The sequence below is a fragment of the Epinephelus lanceolatus genome, chromosome 1 (assembly GCF_041903045.1).
Source record: "Epinephelus lanceolatus isolate andai-2023 chromosome 1, ASM4190304v1, whole genome shotgun sequence".
In the NCBI taxonomy this organism is placed as follows: Eukaryota; Metazoa; Chordata; class Actinopteri; order Perciformes; family Serranidae; genus Epinephelus; species Epinephelus lanceolatus.
Window position 1 is genome coordinate 53,027,501 of NC_135734.1, and position 16,933 is coordinate 53,044,433.

Sequence of the window (16,933 nt, forward strand, 5' to 3'; positions counted from 1 at the left end):
GAGCACTCCAGAACAGTTCAGTTCAGTCGCATAGTTTCTGTTCCCACGGGCCCTGTCTGTGTTTTGTTTGGCTCTTTGTGTTCGTGTTGTTTCTCGTCTTGTGTACATCCAGTTGAGCAAAAAACATCTATAGCTGGCACGATCTCCTTAGAATAGGAGTTTGTCACGAGCGGAGTGTTACAGCTGAGTTTCTTCGCTCACACAACATTCTGGTGGATATAGCGAGAAGCCCCGGCTCTCCCTGGAGCGCCACGAGAAGAAGCGGCGGCGAGGCTGCAGGGCTGGCGTGCTACTCAGGCTATGGAGGCCGGCGCTCCCCAGCCTTTTTCTTACCAACGCCAGATCGCTCGCCAACAAGATGGATGAACTGAGGCTACAGATTACATCCAACAACATCGTAAAGGACAGCTCCATTCTGCTGATCACAGATCCCTGGCTTCAGTCATCCATCCCTGACTCTGCTATCGAGCTAGCGGGCAACACCGCACAGCGTTATGACAGGACATTGGACTCCGGTAAGAGCAGAGGAGGGGAGCTCTGTATGTACATCAACAACACCTGGTGTACTAACACAGTGATGGTTGACAGTCACTGCTCCCCTAACATGTAGTATATGACAGAGTTCACTGTAGTCATAATTACAGTTGTGTACATTCTAGTTCCACCGGATGCTAATGCTAACTAGGCTGTTGGACTTCTACATGTCAGCAGAGCATATATCCTGACTCTGTGCACATCATAGCAGGGGACTTTAATCATGCGGATTTGAAGGCAGTGTTCCCCAAATTACACCAGCATGTTAAGTGTGCTACTAGAGGAGCTAACACACTGGACAAGGTCTACTCTAACATCAAGCTGGGCTACAGGGCTAGACAACTACCGCACCTGGGCCAGTCTGACCACATGTCCCTGCTTTTAATCCCTGCATATGCCCCCTCAGGAAAACTGCTACTACCATTACAAAGACTGTCAAGACTTGGCCGAAAGGTGCCTCTCAGCAGCTGCAGGACCCCTTTGACAGGACCAACTGGGATGTTTTTGAACACACAGACCTGGAGGTGTTCACAGACAGTGTTTTATGTTACACGAAGAGCTGCATAGACACTGTTGCAGTGGTCTACCCCAACCAGAAGTCCTGCATGACCCAGGAGGTCCAGCGGCTGTTGAAGGAGAGGAACACCGCCTTCAGGTCTGGCAACAGGGCTCTCTACAGCACGGCCCGAGCTAATGTGAAGAGAGGCATCAGAGAGGCAAAGTCAGACTACAGGAGGAGAATTGAGGACCACCTGGACAGCAACAACAGCAGTCAGGTGCGGCAAGGTGTCCAGCATCTCACCAACTACAGGACCAACCTTGGAGCTGCTGAAGGTGACACCACGCTGAACCTCTTATTTACCTACTTTGAGGTGAAGACACCAGAGGCAGCCACACTACCCTCCATGGTCCACAGCAGCCCCACCCTCACAGTTGAGGAACATGATCTCAGGCTCACGCTGCGGGCTGTCAACCTGAGGAAGGCTGCTGTACCCAACGGTGTCCCAGGACAGGTCCTGAAGGACTGCGTGGACCAGCTGGCTGGAGTCTTCACCAGGATTTTCAACCAGTCCTTGTCACAGTCCACAGTTCCAACCTGTAATCCCCCTGCCTTAAGAAACCCCAAATTTCCAGCCTCAACGACTATCGGCCAGTTGCACTCACTCCAGTGGTGATGAAGTGCTTCGAAAAACTGGTCCAGGGTTAAATCACATCACATCACTCCTGCCCCGTAGTTTTGACCCCAATCAGTTTGCTTATAGAGCTAACAGGTCTACAGAGGATGCTGTAGCCACTGTCCCACCTGGAACGGCCCGAGAGCTATGTGCAGCTGCTCTTTGTGGACTACAGCTCCACGTTTAACACCATCCTCCCCCACAAACTGGTCGACAAACTGGGGTACCTGGGACTTCCACATTCCACCTGCATGTAGATAAGCAGCTTCCTGTCCAGTCGCAGTCAGGGGGTTAGAGTGGGTCACCATACATCTACGGCCCTCAGCCTCAGCACCGGCTCCCCACAGGGCTGTGTGCTGAGCCCCTTGCTCTGCTCCCCCTCCCACCTCAATAACACCATCGTCAAGTTCACGGACGAAACCACTGTGGTGGGGTCATCTCTGAGGGGAATGAGTTCGCCTTCAGGCACGAGGTGGAGCAGCTGACAGTGTGGTGTAGGGAGAATAACCTGCTCCTTAACACCTCAAAAACCAAGGAGCTAGTATTAGACTTGAGGAAAAAGAAAACGGACATTCCACCACTACTCATTGGCGGGGACTGTGTGGGGAGGGTGACTGACTTTCACTTCCTGGACTTGACCTGGAGCGTAAACACCTCTGAGTTGCTGAAAAAGGCCCAGCAGAGACTGTACTTTTCGTAGGAACTGATAAAATCTACAGCTGCATCTGACTGCTCATTGTGCCTGTGTCAGCAAGATACTGCACAGAATTGTTGTTATTGTCATTATTAGAAGTCACAGTTTTAGTTCACATTGTGCTCTGTTATGTTCACAGATACACACTCTTTCATGCTGCCATCGTGATTCATCAGCCTCAGAGTCATCAGTCTCATGATGGCTTATTTATGTTTACAATCAGTATCACACTCTCGTGTGTGTCTGTGTGTGTGTGTGTGTGTGTAAACAGTCATCAGTGTGTGTTGTGTGATGAGCGAGTCTCAGAGTCATCAGTCTCAGTCATCAGCCTCAGAGTCATCAGCCTCAGCAGTCATCATCCTCAGAGTCATCAGCCTCAGAGTCATCCACCTCAGCAGTCATCAGCCTCAGAGTCATCAGCCTCAGAGTTGTCCACCTCAGCAGCCATCATCCTCAGTCATCTTCCTCAGAGTCATCATCCTCAGCAGTCATCAGTCTCAGAGTCATCCACCTCAGCAGTCATCAGCCTCAGCAGTCATCATCCTCAGAGTCATCAGCGTCAGAGTCATCCAACTCAGCAGTCATCATCCTCAGAGTCATCAGCCTCAGCAGTCATCATCCTCAGAGTCATCAGCCTCAGCAGTCATCAGCCTCAGCAGTCATCATCCACCACCAGTGTCTGGATTAAGCCGAATGTTTGCAGGTTTTTTTGTGCAGTGGGAAAGAAGCTTGTGTCACCTTCTTCACCCCTGGTGAGTTTGACTGGAGATAAATAATAATGAACACATGACTCAGCTGGTCGAAGACCTCTGAAATAAAATGATTTATCATTAGAGGTCACCTGGAGTAACCTTCAGAAAGACGTGAAACTCTGTGAATTGGTCTCTTCGTATGTACGAGGATGAGTCTGTTGGTTCTTGTCAGCATTCGTAAGTGTTTTAATAATTCTACATGTTACTGTAAATCTTTTATGGTTTTTATTGTGTCGTTGTTCAGCTCTAACTTTTTCTGTATGCTGCTGTCTTGGTCAGGTCTCCAGTGATCTCAGCAGGACTTAGCTGCTTAAAAATGGGTTCAATAACAAATAAATACATTATTATTATTATTATTATTGTTACAATGAGAAGAGTGTGAAAAGCTGAATGTGTTTGAAGATTTTTACTTTAATCACATGAACGAGCTGCTCAGTTGATGGCAGGAAACTCTCAGACGGCAGCTCAGGTTACAGGTGTGTGTGTGTGTGTGTGTGTGTGTGTGTGTGTGTGTGGTGTGTGTGTGTGTGTGTGTAAACAGTCATCAGTGTGTGTTGTGTGATGAGCGGCTGACAGGAAGGGTGTGTGTCGCTGACGCCTTTCATCTGGAAACTCAGGATTTAGGAAGAGGAAACTGCAAACACTCATTTCTACCTGTCGATGGTCTTTGATGTCTCACATCCGACTGAACGTGACTCAGAGCGTAGATTCACACCTGATCTGAAAACACCTCGTCTCCTTGTCTCCTCCTCTCCTCCTCTCCTTGTCACCTCATCGATAACTCTCCATCACACCGTGTGGTTTTAAAACATTTTGTGTTCTTACGGTCGGTCATTTAATGAACCCATACGCGGCGTGTTTGTTCCTGGTCTCGTTACCTGACGTCCTGTCACACCTGGAGGGGCGGAGCTCCAGGGAGTAAAGCCAGGTAAAGCTTCAGTGTTTCATCGTGCAGCCTCAGACAGGAGGACACACGGCAGCAGCGTCTGAAGGTGAGACAAAGACAACACAGCATGACTTTGCACCTCATCATATCTCATGTTTTTTACACTGCAGAGCTCATGTTCATATTTCTGTGTTTCATCTGAGAAATGCTTCAGTCGTCACTTTGATCAGTTTCATCTCTCACTGTTTATGACTCTAATAACTCAACAACAACCAGTGGTGAACATCAGTAGGTTGTTGAATGTTTCAGTCTCATACTTTGTCATAGTTTTAGGTCACTGTACATTTACTGCTAAATACAATCAATAATCAATGATGGTTTATTATTATAATTATAGATTAAATACAGTCATTCAAATGAGCTCCAACTTTACAAGCCGCAACATGAATGCATCAAGTGTTAGAACACAATTATATCATATATATTATTCTGCAGTGGGTCGTTCAATCAGTACTAACCCTCCACATGATCATCTGTATCGTCTGTATCAGGATTAAATCAATGATTTCCTGCTCTGACAATCAATAACTGGTCATTTCATACTTTAACTTCAAACAGAAGTGTATGAGCTGTAGTTTATGTTCCTGTGACGGGAAGACAGGCTGATTTAATTTTCCACAGCTCCGACTGGACTGAATCAAAATGACATCACAGCTGTTAACACAACACACACACACACACCAACATCAGCTGTGACTCTTCATACCTGCTGACATCAGCTGTGAACAGCACAGAGACTTCCTGCCCCCACGTCACCTGCACTACAGGTAAATATCATAAATACAAAGATGTGAAGGTGAAATGACTTTTAATCAGTCAGGTCGAGTGTTACTGTGTAACTCTGGTTCATCAGAGAGGTGTTTAAACCACACTGCAGACTCAAGTCTCTACCAATACACACACACACACACACACACACACACACACACAGTGGTGTAAAGTAATCAAGTAATAATACTTTGTAACAGTACTCAAGTATATTTCAGGAGTATCTGTACTTCATTTGAGGTTTTACGTTTCTTTCAACTTTCATTTTACTCCGAAACATTTCCCCAAGAACTTTAGTTACTTACTGCAAAACAGCCTCAGCCTGACCAGGAATTTATACTTCTGCGTCGAATCAACACCGTAGCTACGCCGTAGGCGCCACGTCAACGGAGAGCTTACCCTGCAACCTAAGCTGTAGCCTGACGTGCACCTCCCCAGAGATGTAACTCCACAGTGTCACAGTGACGCAGACTTCCTGTCTGTCTCTGTAAGCTGAAACCATTTCCCTCAGAGGAAACAAAGCTTTGATTTAATTTAATTTCACAGATAAGAAACAATAAATTGGGAAGACAATAAAGCCTCCACACACTGTGTGTGATTTATCCTGGCTGAAATATGAGCAGAGGAAATCTCTGCTAGCTGCTAGGCTAATTTATACAATGTGAAATGCCATAGGCTTGTGCTAATAACGTTAGCATGTTGTATTTGTTTGGAAAACGTGTTTAGTATAAGACAGTCGTTTTGTCAGTGAACCCTGTGAGCTGTAATGGAGCTGAATTTGTAATGTTACCTGTCTTACATGTTGATGACCGTCTCGCTTTGCTGTGTGAAAAAAACCTGCTCAGCGCTGTCTCATAGGAATGCTTGGAGGCTCCGCATCCACTGTGCTGACACGAGAATGTATTCAATTCAATTCAATTCAATTTTATTTATAAAGCCCAATATCACAAATCACAATTTGCCTCACAGGGCTTTACAGCATACGACATCCCTCTGTCCTTAAGACCCTCACAGCGGATAAGGAAAAACTCCCCAAAAAAAAACCCTTTAACGGGGAAAAAAAAAACAAAACGGTAGAAACCTCAGGAAGAGCAACTGAGGAGGGATCCCTCTTCCAGGACGGACAGACGTGCAATAGATGTCGTACAGAACAGATCAGCATAATAAATTAACAGTAATCCATATGACACAATGAGACAGAGAGAGAGAGAGAGAGAGACAGAGAGAGAGAGAGAGAGAGAGAGAGAGAGAGAGAGAGAGATGCAGGTAATGACAGTAGCTTACAACAACATTAATGAAAGTAATAATATTATAGTTATAGTTCTGGCTACTGTGGTACAATATGTTGAAAGTATGTATTAATATCAGACAGTATACTTGTGTGACAATAGTCATATGTGTATAATAACAGTAGAAGTATGACTAATGACTAATGATGGCAGCAGCAGCAGGAGGCATCTGGCAGGACCACGGCAGCAGCACAACCACACACGTCACACTGTCCAGGCACCGCTGCGGTATGAGTTATTCTGAGAGACAGTGGAGCACAAAGGCTCCGGAGAAGAAGCCGAGTTAGTGACATCCAGAATGGCCGAGTTAGCAAGATGCAGTAATAGGATGAGAGAGAGAGAGAGAGAGAGAGAGAGAGAGAGGGAGAGAGAGGGAGCCCGGTGTATTATAGGGGGTCCTCCGGCAGACTAGGCCTAAGTCAGCCTAACTAGGGGCTGGTACAGGGCAAGCCTGAGCCAGCCCTAACTATAAGCTTTATCAAAGAGGAAAGTCTTAAGTCTAGTCTTAAATGTGGAGACGGTGTCTGCCTCCCGGACCGTAACAGGAAGATGATTCCACAGGAGAGGAGCCTGATAGCTGAAGGCTCTGGCTCCTGATCTGCTTTTGGAGACTTTAGGGACCACGAGTAACCCTGCGTTCTCAGAGCGCAGTGTTCTGGTGGGATAATATGGCACTATGAGCTCTCTAAGATATGACGGAGCTTGACCATTTAGAGCTTTATAAGTTAACAGTAGGATTTTAAATTCAATTCTGGATTTTACAGGGAGCCAGTGCAGAGAAGCTAAAACAGGAGAAATATGATCTCGTTTCTTAGTTCCTGTTAGTACACGTGCTGCTGCATTCTGAATTAGCTGGAGAGTTTTTAAGGACTTACTAGAGCTACCTGATAATAGAGAGTTACAGTAATCCAGCCTTGAGGTAACAAAAGCGTGGACCAATTTTTCTGCATCTTTTCGGGTCAGGATAGGCCTAATTTTCGCAATATTACGCAGATGAAAAAATGCAGTCCGTGAGGTTTGCTTTAAATGAGAATTAAAAGACAAATCTTGATCAAATATTACTCCGAGGTTTCTTACGGTAGTGAAGAATGTATGACAGGGAGAGTTTGAAAACTGGTGATAAACAGCTGACGTTTGAACATCATAGTCATGATGTTAAACGCAACCTAGCGCATGTTTAATGCAATGTAAATTCTTATTTCAATGTAAATTCAATAGTGCATATTTGACCATTTCTTCTATGAAATTTTTGGGGACGTTCAGCCTCCCTGGTTGTCTCAGAGCAATCACCCCAGGCACCACAGTGTAGGCTCTGCTGCACAACTATAAATCCTGCTTGAGCCTGAGCCTGATGGTGTGGGTTTTTGTTCAGATGAAAATTTTCTCCGTCGTCAGGAAAACAGTTTAGTAACTAGGGCTGTAGTCTCCTGGTCAACTAGTCGATTATTTGGTCGCTATGCTGTCGTCAGACCAAATTCTCATCGGTCGAATAATCGCCGTGTTACTTTCATAAGGAGAAAAGTGCTACACCAACAGCTTTCCAGGATTAATCCATTATTTCCTGCAGCGGGGGGACAGGCTAAGTTACCTGTGAAAATGTTGTTGTTGTCAGAAAGTTGGACTCACCCACCCTCACGCTCAGCGTTGTGGTGACGCAGACCTCCTGTCTGTCTCTGTGAGCTGAAACCATTTCCCTCAGTGGAAACAAAGCTGCTTGTATTTACTTGTATTTCACAGGTAAGAAACAATAAATTGTGAAGACAATAAAGCCTCCACTAAAATAGCATTTTAAGTCTTGTGTGTGATTTATCCTGTCTGAAATATGAGCAGAGGAAATCTCTGCTAGCTGCTAAGCTAATGTATACAATGTAAAATGCCATAGGCTGGCGCTAATAATGTTAGCATGTTGTATTTGTGGGGAAAATGTGTCCAGATAAAGACAAGTGTTTGTCTGTAATGCTGCAAGTTATAGTGAAGCTGATTTGTGTACTTATGTTTGAAATTGTCTCTATTAAGCCATGTTTAATGTGTGTTTAATAGGTGTTTAATGTGTGTTTAATGTGTTTGTGTTTAATGAGAGTTTAATGTGTTTTTAATGTGTTTAATGTGAGTTTAATGGGTGTTTAATGTGTGTTTAATGTGTTTAATGTGTGTTCAGTATGTTTAATGCGTGTTTAGTGTGTGTTTACTGTGTTTAATGTGTGTTTAATATGTTTAATGTGCGTTTAATGTGAGTTTAATGTGTGTTTAATGTGTTTAATATGCGTTTAATGTGCTTTTAATGTGAGTTTAATGTGTTTAATGTGAGTTTAATGCGTGTTTAATGTGCTTTTAATGTGAGTTTAATGTGTTTAATGTGAGTTTAATGCGTGTTTAATGTGTTTAATGAGAGTTTAATGTGTTTTTAATGTGTTTAATGTGAGTTTAATGTGTGTTTAATGTATGTTTAATGTGTGTAATGTGCGTTTAATGTGTTTATTGTGTGTTTATTGTGTGTTTGACGTGAGATTAATGTGAGTTTATTGTGTTTAATGTGTTTAATGTGTGTTAAATGTGTATTTAATGTGAGTTTAATGCGTGTTTAATGTGTGTTTAATGTGAGTTTAATGCGTGTTTAATGTGTGTTTAATGTGTTTAATGTGCGTTTAATGTGAGTTTAATGTGTGTTTAATGTGTTTAATGTGCGTTTCATGTGCTTTTAATGTGAGTTTAATGTGTTTAATGTGTGTTTAATGTGAGTTTAATGCATGTTTAATGTGTTTAATGTGCGTTTAATGTGAGTTTAATGTGTGTTTAATGTGTGTTTAATGTGAGTTTAATATGTGTTTAATGTGTGTAATGTGAGTTTAATGTGCTTTTAATGTGTGTTTAATGTGTGTAATATGCGTTTAATGTGCTTTTAATGTGAGTTTAATGTGTTTAATGTGTGTTTAACTTGAGTTTAATGCGTGTTTAATGTGTGTTTACTATGTTTAATGTGAGTTTAATGTGTGTTTACTGTGTTTAATGTGCGTTTAATGTGCTTTTAATGTGAGTTTAATGTGTTTAATGTGAGTTTAATGCGTGTTTAATGTGTTTAATGAGAGTTTAATGTGTTTTTAATGTGTTTAATGTGTGTTTAATGTGAGTTTAATGCGTGTTTAATGTGTGTTTAATGGGTTTAATGTGCGTTTAATGTGTTTATTGTGTGTTTGATGTGAGATTAATGTGTGTTTAATGTGAGTTTATTGTGTTTAATGTATGTTTAATGTGTTTAATGTGTGTTAAATGTGTATTTAATGTGAGTTTAACGCATGTTTAATGTGTTTAATGTGTTTAATGTGTGTTAAATGTGTATTTAATGTGAGTTTAACGCATGTTTAATGTGTTTAATGTGTGTTTAATGTGTGCTTAATGTGTGCTTAATGTGTGTTTAATGTGAATTTAATGTGTGTTTAATGTGTGTAATGTGTGTTTAATGTGTGTTTAATGTGAGTTTAATGTGTGTTTAATGTGTGTTTAATGTGAGTTTAATGTGTTTGTTTAATGTGTGTTTAATGTGAGTTTAATGTGTGTTTAATGTGTGTAATGTGAGTTTAATGTGTGTCTAATGTGTATAATGTGTGTTTAATGTGTGTTTAATGTGAGTTTAATGTGTGTTTAATGTGTTTAATGTGTGTTTAATGTGAGTTTAATGTGAGTTTAATGTGTGTTTAATGTGTTTGTTTAATGTGTGTTTAATGTGTGTTTAATGTGAGTTTAATGTGTGCTAATGTGTGTAATGTGTGTTTAATGTGTGTAATGTGAGTTTAATGTGTGTTTAATGTGTGTAATGTGTGTTTAATGTGTGTTTAATGTGAGTTTAATGTGTGTTTAATGTGTGTTTAATGTGTTTAATGTGTGTTTAATGTGTGTAATGTGTGTTTAATGTGTGTTTAATGTGAATTTAATGTGTGTTTAATGTGAGTTTAATGTGTTTAATGTGTGTTTAATGTGAGTTCAATGTGTGTTTAATGTGTGTTTAATGTGAGTTTAATGTGTGTTTAATGTGTTTAATGTGTGTTAAATGTGTATTTAATGTGAGTTTAATGCGTGTTTAATGTGTGTTTAATGTGAGTTTAATGTGTGTTTAATGTGTTTAATGTGTGTTAAATGTGTATTTAATGTGAGTTTAATGCGTGTTTAATGTGTGTTTAATGTGTGTTTAATGTGAGTTTAATGCGTGTTTAATGTCTTTAATGTGAGTTTAATGTGTGTTTAATGTGTGTTTAATGTGAGTTTAATGTGTGTAATGTGAGTTTAATGTGTGTTTAATGTGTGTAATGTGTGTTTAATGTGTGTTTAATGTGTTTAATGTGTGTTTAATGTGAGTTTAATGTGTGTTTAATGTGTTTGTTTAATGTGTGTTTAATGTGTGTTTAATGTGAATTTAATGTGTGTTTAATGTGAGTTTAATGTGTGTTTAATGTGTGTAATGTGAGTTTAATGTGTGTTCAATGTGTGTAATGTGTGTTTAATGTGTGTTTAATGTGAGTTTGTGTGTTTAATGTGTGTTTAATGTGAGTTTAATGTGTGTTTAATGTGAGTTTAACGTGTGTTTAATGTGTGTAATGTGTGTTTAATGTGTGTTTAATGTGAGTTTAATGTGTTTAATGTGTGTTTAATGTGAGTTTAATGTGTGCTTAATGTGTGTAATGTGTGTTCAATGTGTGTTTAATGTGTGTTTAATGTGAGTTTAATGTGTTTAATGTGTGTTTAATGTGAGTTTAATGTGTGCTTAATGTGTGTAATGTGTGTTCAATGTGTGTTTAATGTGTGTTTAATGTGAGTTTAATGTGTGTTTACTGTGTTTAATGTGTGTTTAATGTGTGTAATGTGTGTTTAATGTGATTTTAATGTGTGTTTAATGTGTGTTTAATGTGAGTTTAATGTGTGTTTGTTTAATGTGTGTTTAATATGTGTTTAATGTGAGTTTAATGTGAGTTTAATGTGTGTTTAATGTGTTTGTTTAATGTGTCTTTAATGTGTGTTTAATGTGAGTTTAATGTGTGTTTAATGTGAGTTTAATGTGTGTTTAATGTGTGTTTAATGTGAGTTTAATGTGTGTTTAATGTGTTTAATGTGTTTGTTTAATGTGTGTTTAATATGTGTTTAATGTGTGTTTAATGTGTGTTTAATGTGAGTTTAATATGTGTTTAATGTGAGTTTAATGTGAGTTTAATGTGTGTTTAATGTGAGTTTAATATGTGTTTAATGTGTGTAATGTGAATTTTAATGTGTGTTTAATGTGTGTTTAATGTGTGTTTAATGTGAGTTTAATGTGTGTTTGTTTAATGTGTGTTTAATATGTGTTTAATGTGAGTTTAATGTGTGTTTAATGTGTTTGTTTAATGTGTGTTTAATGTGTTTAATGTGTGTTTAATGTGTGTTTACCGCAAAATCAATGTTTCCGTTTTTTCTCTATGTGGCGGCCATTTTGGACTTCAAAATGGCGACCACCCATAACCTGTTTCTAGTTGGATGAGACACGATACATCTGATTGGTTCTGAGTTTAGGAGTTAATTTGTAAATTTTTGCGAGGAAACAAACAGAAACATTTCCAAAACAATAAAAACAGTTTGTTGTTTCAGGTAAATAATTGCTGTATCTCTTGTTATTGTTTCTCTTATTACCACACTGGAAAACTAGCTACATAGCATTAGCAGTTAGCTTTAGAATGTCAGCACCTGGTTGACATACTGAGCAGATGTTAAACACAATAAGTGATGTGGACAGACAGCGTCATGATTTCATCCTATCAGACATCTGTGTAAAATGTCAGCATATGAATTCTTGAGTTACAGACAAAAAGATGTTTTATGAGGTCACAGCAACCTTTGACCTTTGACCACCAAATTCAATTCCTTCATATCAAAGTGCTTGTTCTCAGTTCCTGTGAATATCTGAATAACTAAAAGGGAAGTTTAGTCACTGACAGTAAAAACCTGCTGAACTGAACCTGACATTTAAAAAAGGTGTTTTGAACATTCGCTACATTTAAAAAAACAAAATGGCCGCCACAGAGAGTTTAAAAAAATAGAAACATTAGTTTTAATAGTCCTCGTTTTCTAACGATTTAAAAATGTTTAATTTGTTAACTCCTCGAGAAAGTTAAACGAAAATATTCAAAATACATCAGGAACTGTGTCACAGGTTCAAACCCTCTGTGACACGTGTACAAAACATAAACATAAATAAAACATCATCAGTGTGTGCGTGTGTGTGTGTGTGTTGTTGTGTGTGTGTGTGTGTGTGTGTGTGTGTGTGTATACTCTCTCATGTCTGTTTGTGTCTCTGCAGGTCAACAGGATGAAGCTTCACTGAAGTCTGCGTTGTGTTTACAGGTGTGTGTGATGTGTTGACAGGTGTGTGTTTACAGGTGTGTGTTGTGTTTACAGGTGTGTTTACAGGTGTGTGTTGTGTTTACAGGTGTGTGTTTACAGGTGTGTGTTGTGTTTACAGGTGTGTGTTGTGTTGACAGGTGTGTGTTGTGTTTACAAGTGTGTGTTTACAGGTGTGTGTTGTGTTTACAGGTGTGTGTTTACAGGTGTGTGTTGTGTTGACAGGTGTGTGTTGTGTTTACAGGTGTGTGTTGTGTTGACAGGTGTGTGTTGTGTTGACAGGTGTGTGTTTACAGGTGTGTGTTGTGTTTACAGGTTTGTGTTGTGTTTACAGTGTGTGTTTACAGGTGTGTGTTGTGTTTACAGGTGTGTGTTGTGTTTACAGGTGTATGATGTGTTGACAGGTGTGTGTTGTGTTGACAGGTGTGTGTTGTGTTGACAGGTGTGTGTTGTGTTTACAGGTGTGTGTTGTGTTGACAGGTGTATATTGTGTTGACAGGTGTGTATTGTGTTTACAGGTGTGTATTGTGTTTACAGGTTTATGTTGTGTTTACAGGTGTGTGTTGTGTTTACAGGTGTGTGTTTACAGGTGTGTGTTTACAGGTGTGTGTTGTGTTTACAGGTGTGTGTTTACAGGTGTGTGTTGTGTTGAGAGGTCACATGATGAGCTCCACCTTCTCTCCATCATCTTACCTGAGCTTCGGCGTGTCTCCCCCTGCTGCTCACCGTGAGGATCGCAGCGTCTCTCAGCGCTCTCTGTCGGGCCCCGTGCCCTTCCTCCTCTACCCGTCTGGAATGGACCCTCTGAGGGGCCCCGGGCTCCTGCCCTACCTGGCCCCCTTCCACCACCATGGACACTTCAGCGTCTACGAGTGTCCCTTTGAGCCGGCATTCATCCAGAAGCGTAACGAGCGGGAGCGTCAGAGGGTGAGGTGCGTGAACCAGGGTTACGCCAAACTGAGGGACCACCTGCCAGGTCAGAGCGCCGACAAGCGCCTCAGCAAGGTGGAGACGCTCAGAGCCGCCATCAGGTACATCAAATACCTGCAGGGCCTGGTGGAGCTGGAGGAGGGCGGAGCCAACACCTCGCCTCCTAGACAGGACTGTGGAGGAGAATCTGACGGAGAACTGAGAACACTGAACTGAGGCGGAGCCACCTGAAGAAACAAACACACCTGTCTGTGAACACGTGTCTCGTTTGCATGTTAGAAGGAACATTAGCTGTCAGAGTTCACGGCTCCCACATTCAAACTTTTCCACAACATCTGACACCATCACCACGACTAACGTGTCGGCATCCGTCACCACGCAGCCGTACGTTATTAACCCAGCTCTTCTCAGACGTACAGATGAGCACCTGCTGACTTTACTCACTCGTTAGACATTCCTGCCGCCAACTAGTTGCATACGTCAACACACCATATTGCCACATGCTGTCGCTTGGCTAAACGCCAAGGCCACTCCCCTTTTAAGGGACAGAAAACAGAAGATCCTGTAGATGTTGATGCAGCCTGACGTGTCTGGATCACAACTGATGTCTGCAGTTATTTCATCTGAAATATTTTAGAGACGCCAAATTGTTTTTCCATCTGAGCGTTTCTCTCCTGATGTAACGCCACATTTCTTTCCCCAAAAAGTGGGCGTGGCCTTGGCAGTGACGTGATGTTGGTCTGGTCTGTGTATCATGTGATACGTGTGACATTTTACCGGTCACGCAGCGCCGCACCACATTTGAAATGATTCGCACAAGAATCATATTTCGTGTAATTTCCAATGTTTTGGGGTTTTAATGACATTTTTTAAACGGCAGCTAAAACAACGTAAATTCAAGAGTTTTCCAAAACATCCTGTTAATTCCAAACCATTTCCAGGCCTGGAAAACTGTTTCATGACTTTACTGACTATGGGAACGCTGACATTAATAATGGGCTGCGAATGTTGAAACAGTCTCTCTTTATTTTTAATATTTGTTAACGCACAAACTGCAGAGGAAGAACTGAGACACTGCTAACATGCGTCCTGTGAGCTAACGGGAGCAACGGCCTCGGCCCCGATCTGGTCGTCAGCCGCACGTCTTGGGCGACCAAAGCGACCGGAGTGGTCTGGAGGGGAGTTCAAACTCGTTTAACTTTATGGTAATGAGCTCTGACGTGGTTCGGTGACAACCAATCAGAACGCTGACATGCTTCGATGAAGCGGGTCCCAGAGAACAAGCCATGTAACTTTGGTTTGTACAGCACACTTGTTCCCACAATGGATATCGAGAAGTTTATTACTTGTGCTGGTGCCAGCTCAGTCCTTTATAATGTGTCGCTGTTCAGTTAGAGAGACCAAAATGAAAAGAATGAGGCTTGGGACGGCGTCGCGGAGGTCATTGGTCTGATGAGTTTTAAAGTGTGTAATGTTCGTAATAGAGGAGAGAACTGCAGGCTAATGTTGAGACGTAGCATGCAAGTCTTCCTTGCTTGGTTTGATGACATGTGTTTTCTGTTTTCATTGACCAAACATAACTTTCTGGAGGCCAACTATGAGCTTTTTGACTGGACAACAATAAGCAGCAACTACGTTGCTTTCAGCCAGTAGTCGCTTTGTGGCTCCTTTAAAGTGACAAGCACGACTGAACGTTCAGTGATTCACGTGATGAGCGACTAGAGCGACCAAAGCTGCCACAAATATTTTTGACACCCATGCTTCTTGGGCGTCCGCGACAGACTTTGCCTCTTTGGAAGCTTCTGATGTGAATGTCAGTAAGTGATGATGATTGGTTTAGGGAGAGTAAAATTTCATCATAAACCAATCAGAGGCAGAGTAGGGCGGGTATTCACAAGCACACACAGCAACTTGTTTTTCTGTAAAGTCGCTTACAAATATTGGTAGCCACGGGTTGTGTTTTTGGGCTCGTTTCTAAAGTGGAGTTGCTTATTTGTTGGATTTGTTGGACTGCAGGATGTTTCCACAGCTCCGCACCTCTCCTTCTCCACATACACACAGCTGATGGTCAGTCAATCAGACTTTTCACATTTAAATTGCACATTTAATGGAGGTTCTTTAACTAGTGTAGATAAGTGTACAATGTTTTATGATAATGCGTTATTCTATTAAGTGTCAATTTCATTCATTTAACATATTCAATGTTGAGTTTCATTACATACAGGTTCATTACGGGGAGGTGTCCAAGCAATTTGACATATTTGAGCATTTTATAAAAAAGTAAGACTATAGTTATAGTTTTGATATTTACAACAGTTTTGTACCTTTATATAATTTAACACAGTTTGTTAAAGCGCAACAGTTAACACGCTCAAATGAAACTGTTTTTATTACTTAGATAATAACATTGGATATTTTAAGGATATATTCACTGCTGAACTGGAAACGTCCCCAGTTTTTATTTCTGAAAACTGGTGTGACGCACTGCCAGGAAATTGAAAGGTAGCTGTTAGTAGTTAGCAGCTAACTCAAAGAAGAACAGCAGCTGAAAATGTTCACATTAGCCTCGTCTCCACCAAACCCTTTCAGTCCAGTACCTTTGGAACCAGCAGTAAGCCTTCAGACATGGTACCTAGACCCTCGGTGTGTTCAGACAGTCCTCTTAAATGTGGGTGGGGTTGTTGTCACTCACTGCTCCGTCCAGCACTCGCTGTATTTCCTCATCAGCGGTGACACAGATGGAAGTCTGCACCTGGTTTATCGTCCACAGAACGAGGCTGCACGCCCACATTTTCACAACAAAATAGAACAGGCTGCAGTGAGAGTCTCTCTCCATGGGATATTTAAAAATAGCAGCTTTGTGCATTTAGTCCTTCTCAGGCAAGCTCAGGGGTTTAGTGTTCCACCTTAAAAGTTGCCGGCAGTTGGCCCAGTGAATGAAGTTATTTTTTTCTCTTTCATTTTATAGTTGTAGTTTACTGATGTATGAACAGAGGTTACATAAAACCAGAGTGAGCGTCCTCTACTGACCAATCAGACTGCAGGGTTTCTAGCTCCACCTTTTAGTACCAGATCTGTGTGCTAGGTACCCCAACAGAGGGGGGACCAAACATGGGGACGGTAAGGAACGCTTCTGTTGGGACCATCCACAACTTTTACTGAGGAGACAGAAACTGCGAACTGCTGGGTGGAAACGAGGCTCATACGGAGACAAATGCGAGGTCCAGGAGCTCCTTAACGCCCGAGCAGAGGACGAGATGCGAAACGATTGTTACTGACGTGATGTCATTGTTATTGTTTATGAAGAGTAGCTGACACGTATGTTATATGTCACACTAGAGGCCGACACCTGTTGTGTTACATGTCACTGTCAAACATCACACAGCAGAGCGACATGTTGCTGCTGTCGTTTGGCTCTGCGTGAAGCAGGCGTACAGACGGGACGTCGTAGCGGCTCTTTTGCACCATCTGTGTGTCAAAGGGGG

At 41.5% G+C, this 16,933-nt stretch overlaps 1 protein-coding gene across 1 annotated transcript; it reads left to right on the forward strand.

Moving 5' to 3' along the window:
- Window positions 1-13,161: 13,161 nt before the first annotated feature.
- LOC144464172 (achaete-scute homolog 5-like) lies at window positions 13,162-13,664 on the forward strand. The gene has a single exon (XM_078170457.1). The coding sequence runs from the start codon at window positions 13,179-13,181 to the stop codon at window positions 13,662-13,664; it is 486 nt and encodes a 161-aa protein (XP_078026583.1). The 5' UTR covers window positions 13,162-13,178.
- Window positions 13,665-16,933: the final 3,269 nt, after the last annotated feature.

Coding starts and splice junctions, on each gene's coding strand:
- LOC144464172 (XM_078170457.1), top strand. CDS start 13,179: ATGATGAGCTCCACCTTCTCTCCATCATCTTACCTGAGCTTCGGCGTG.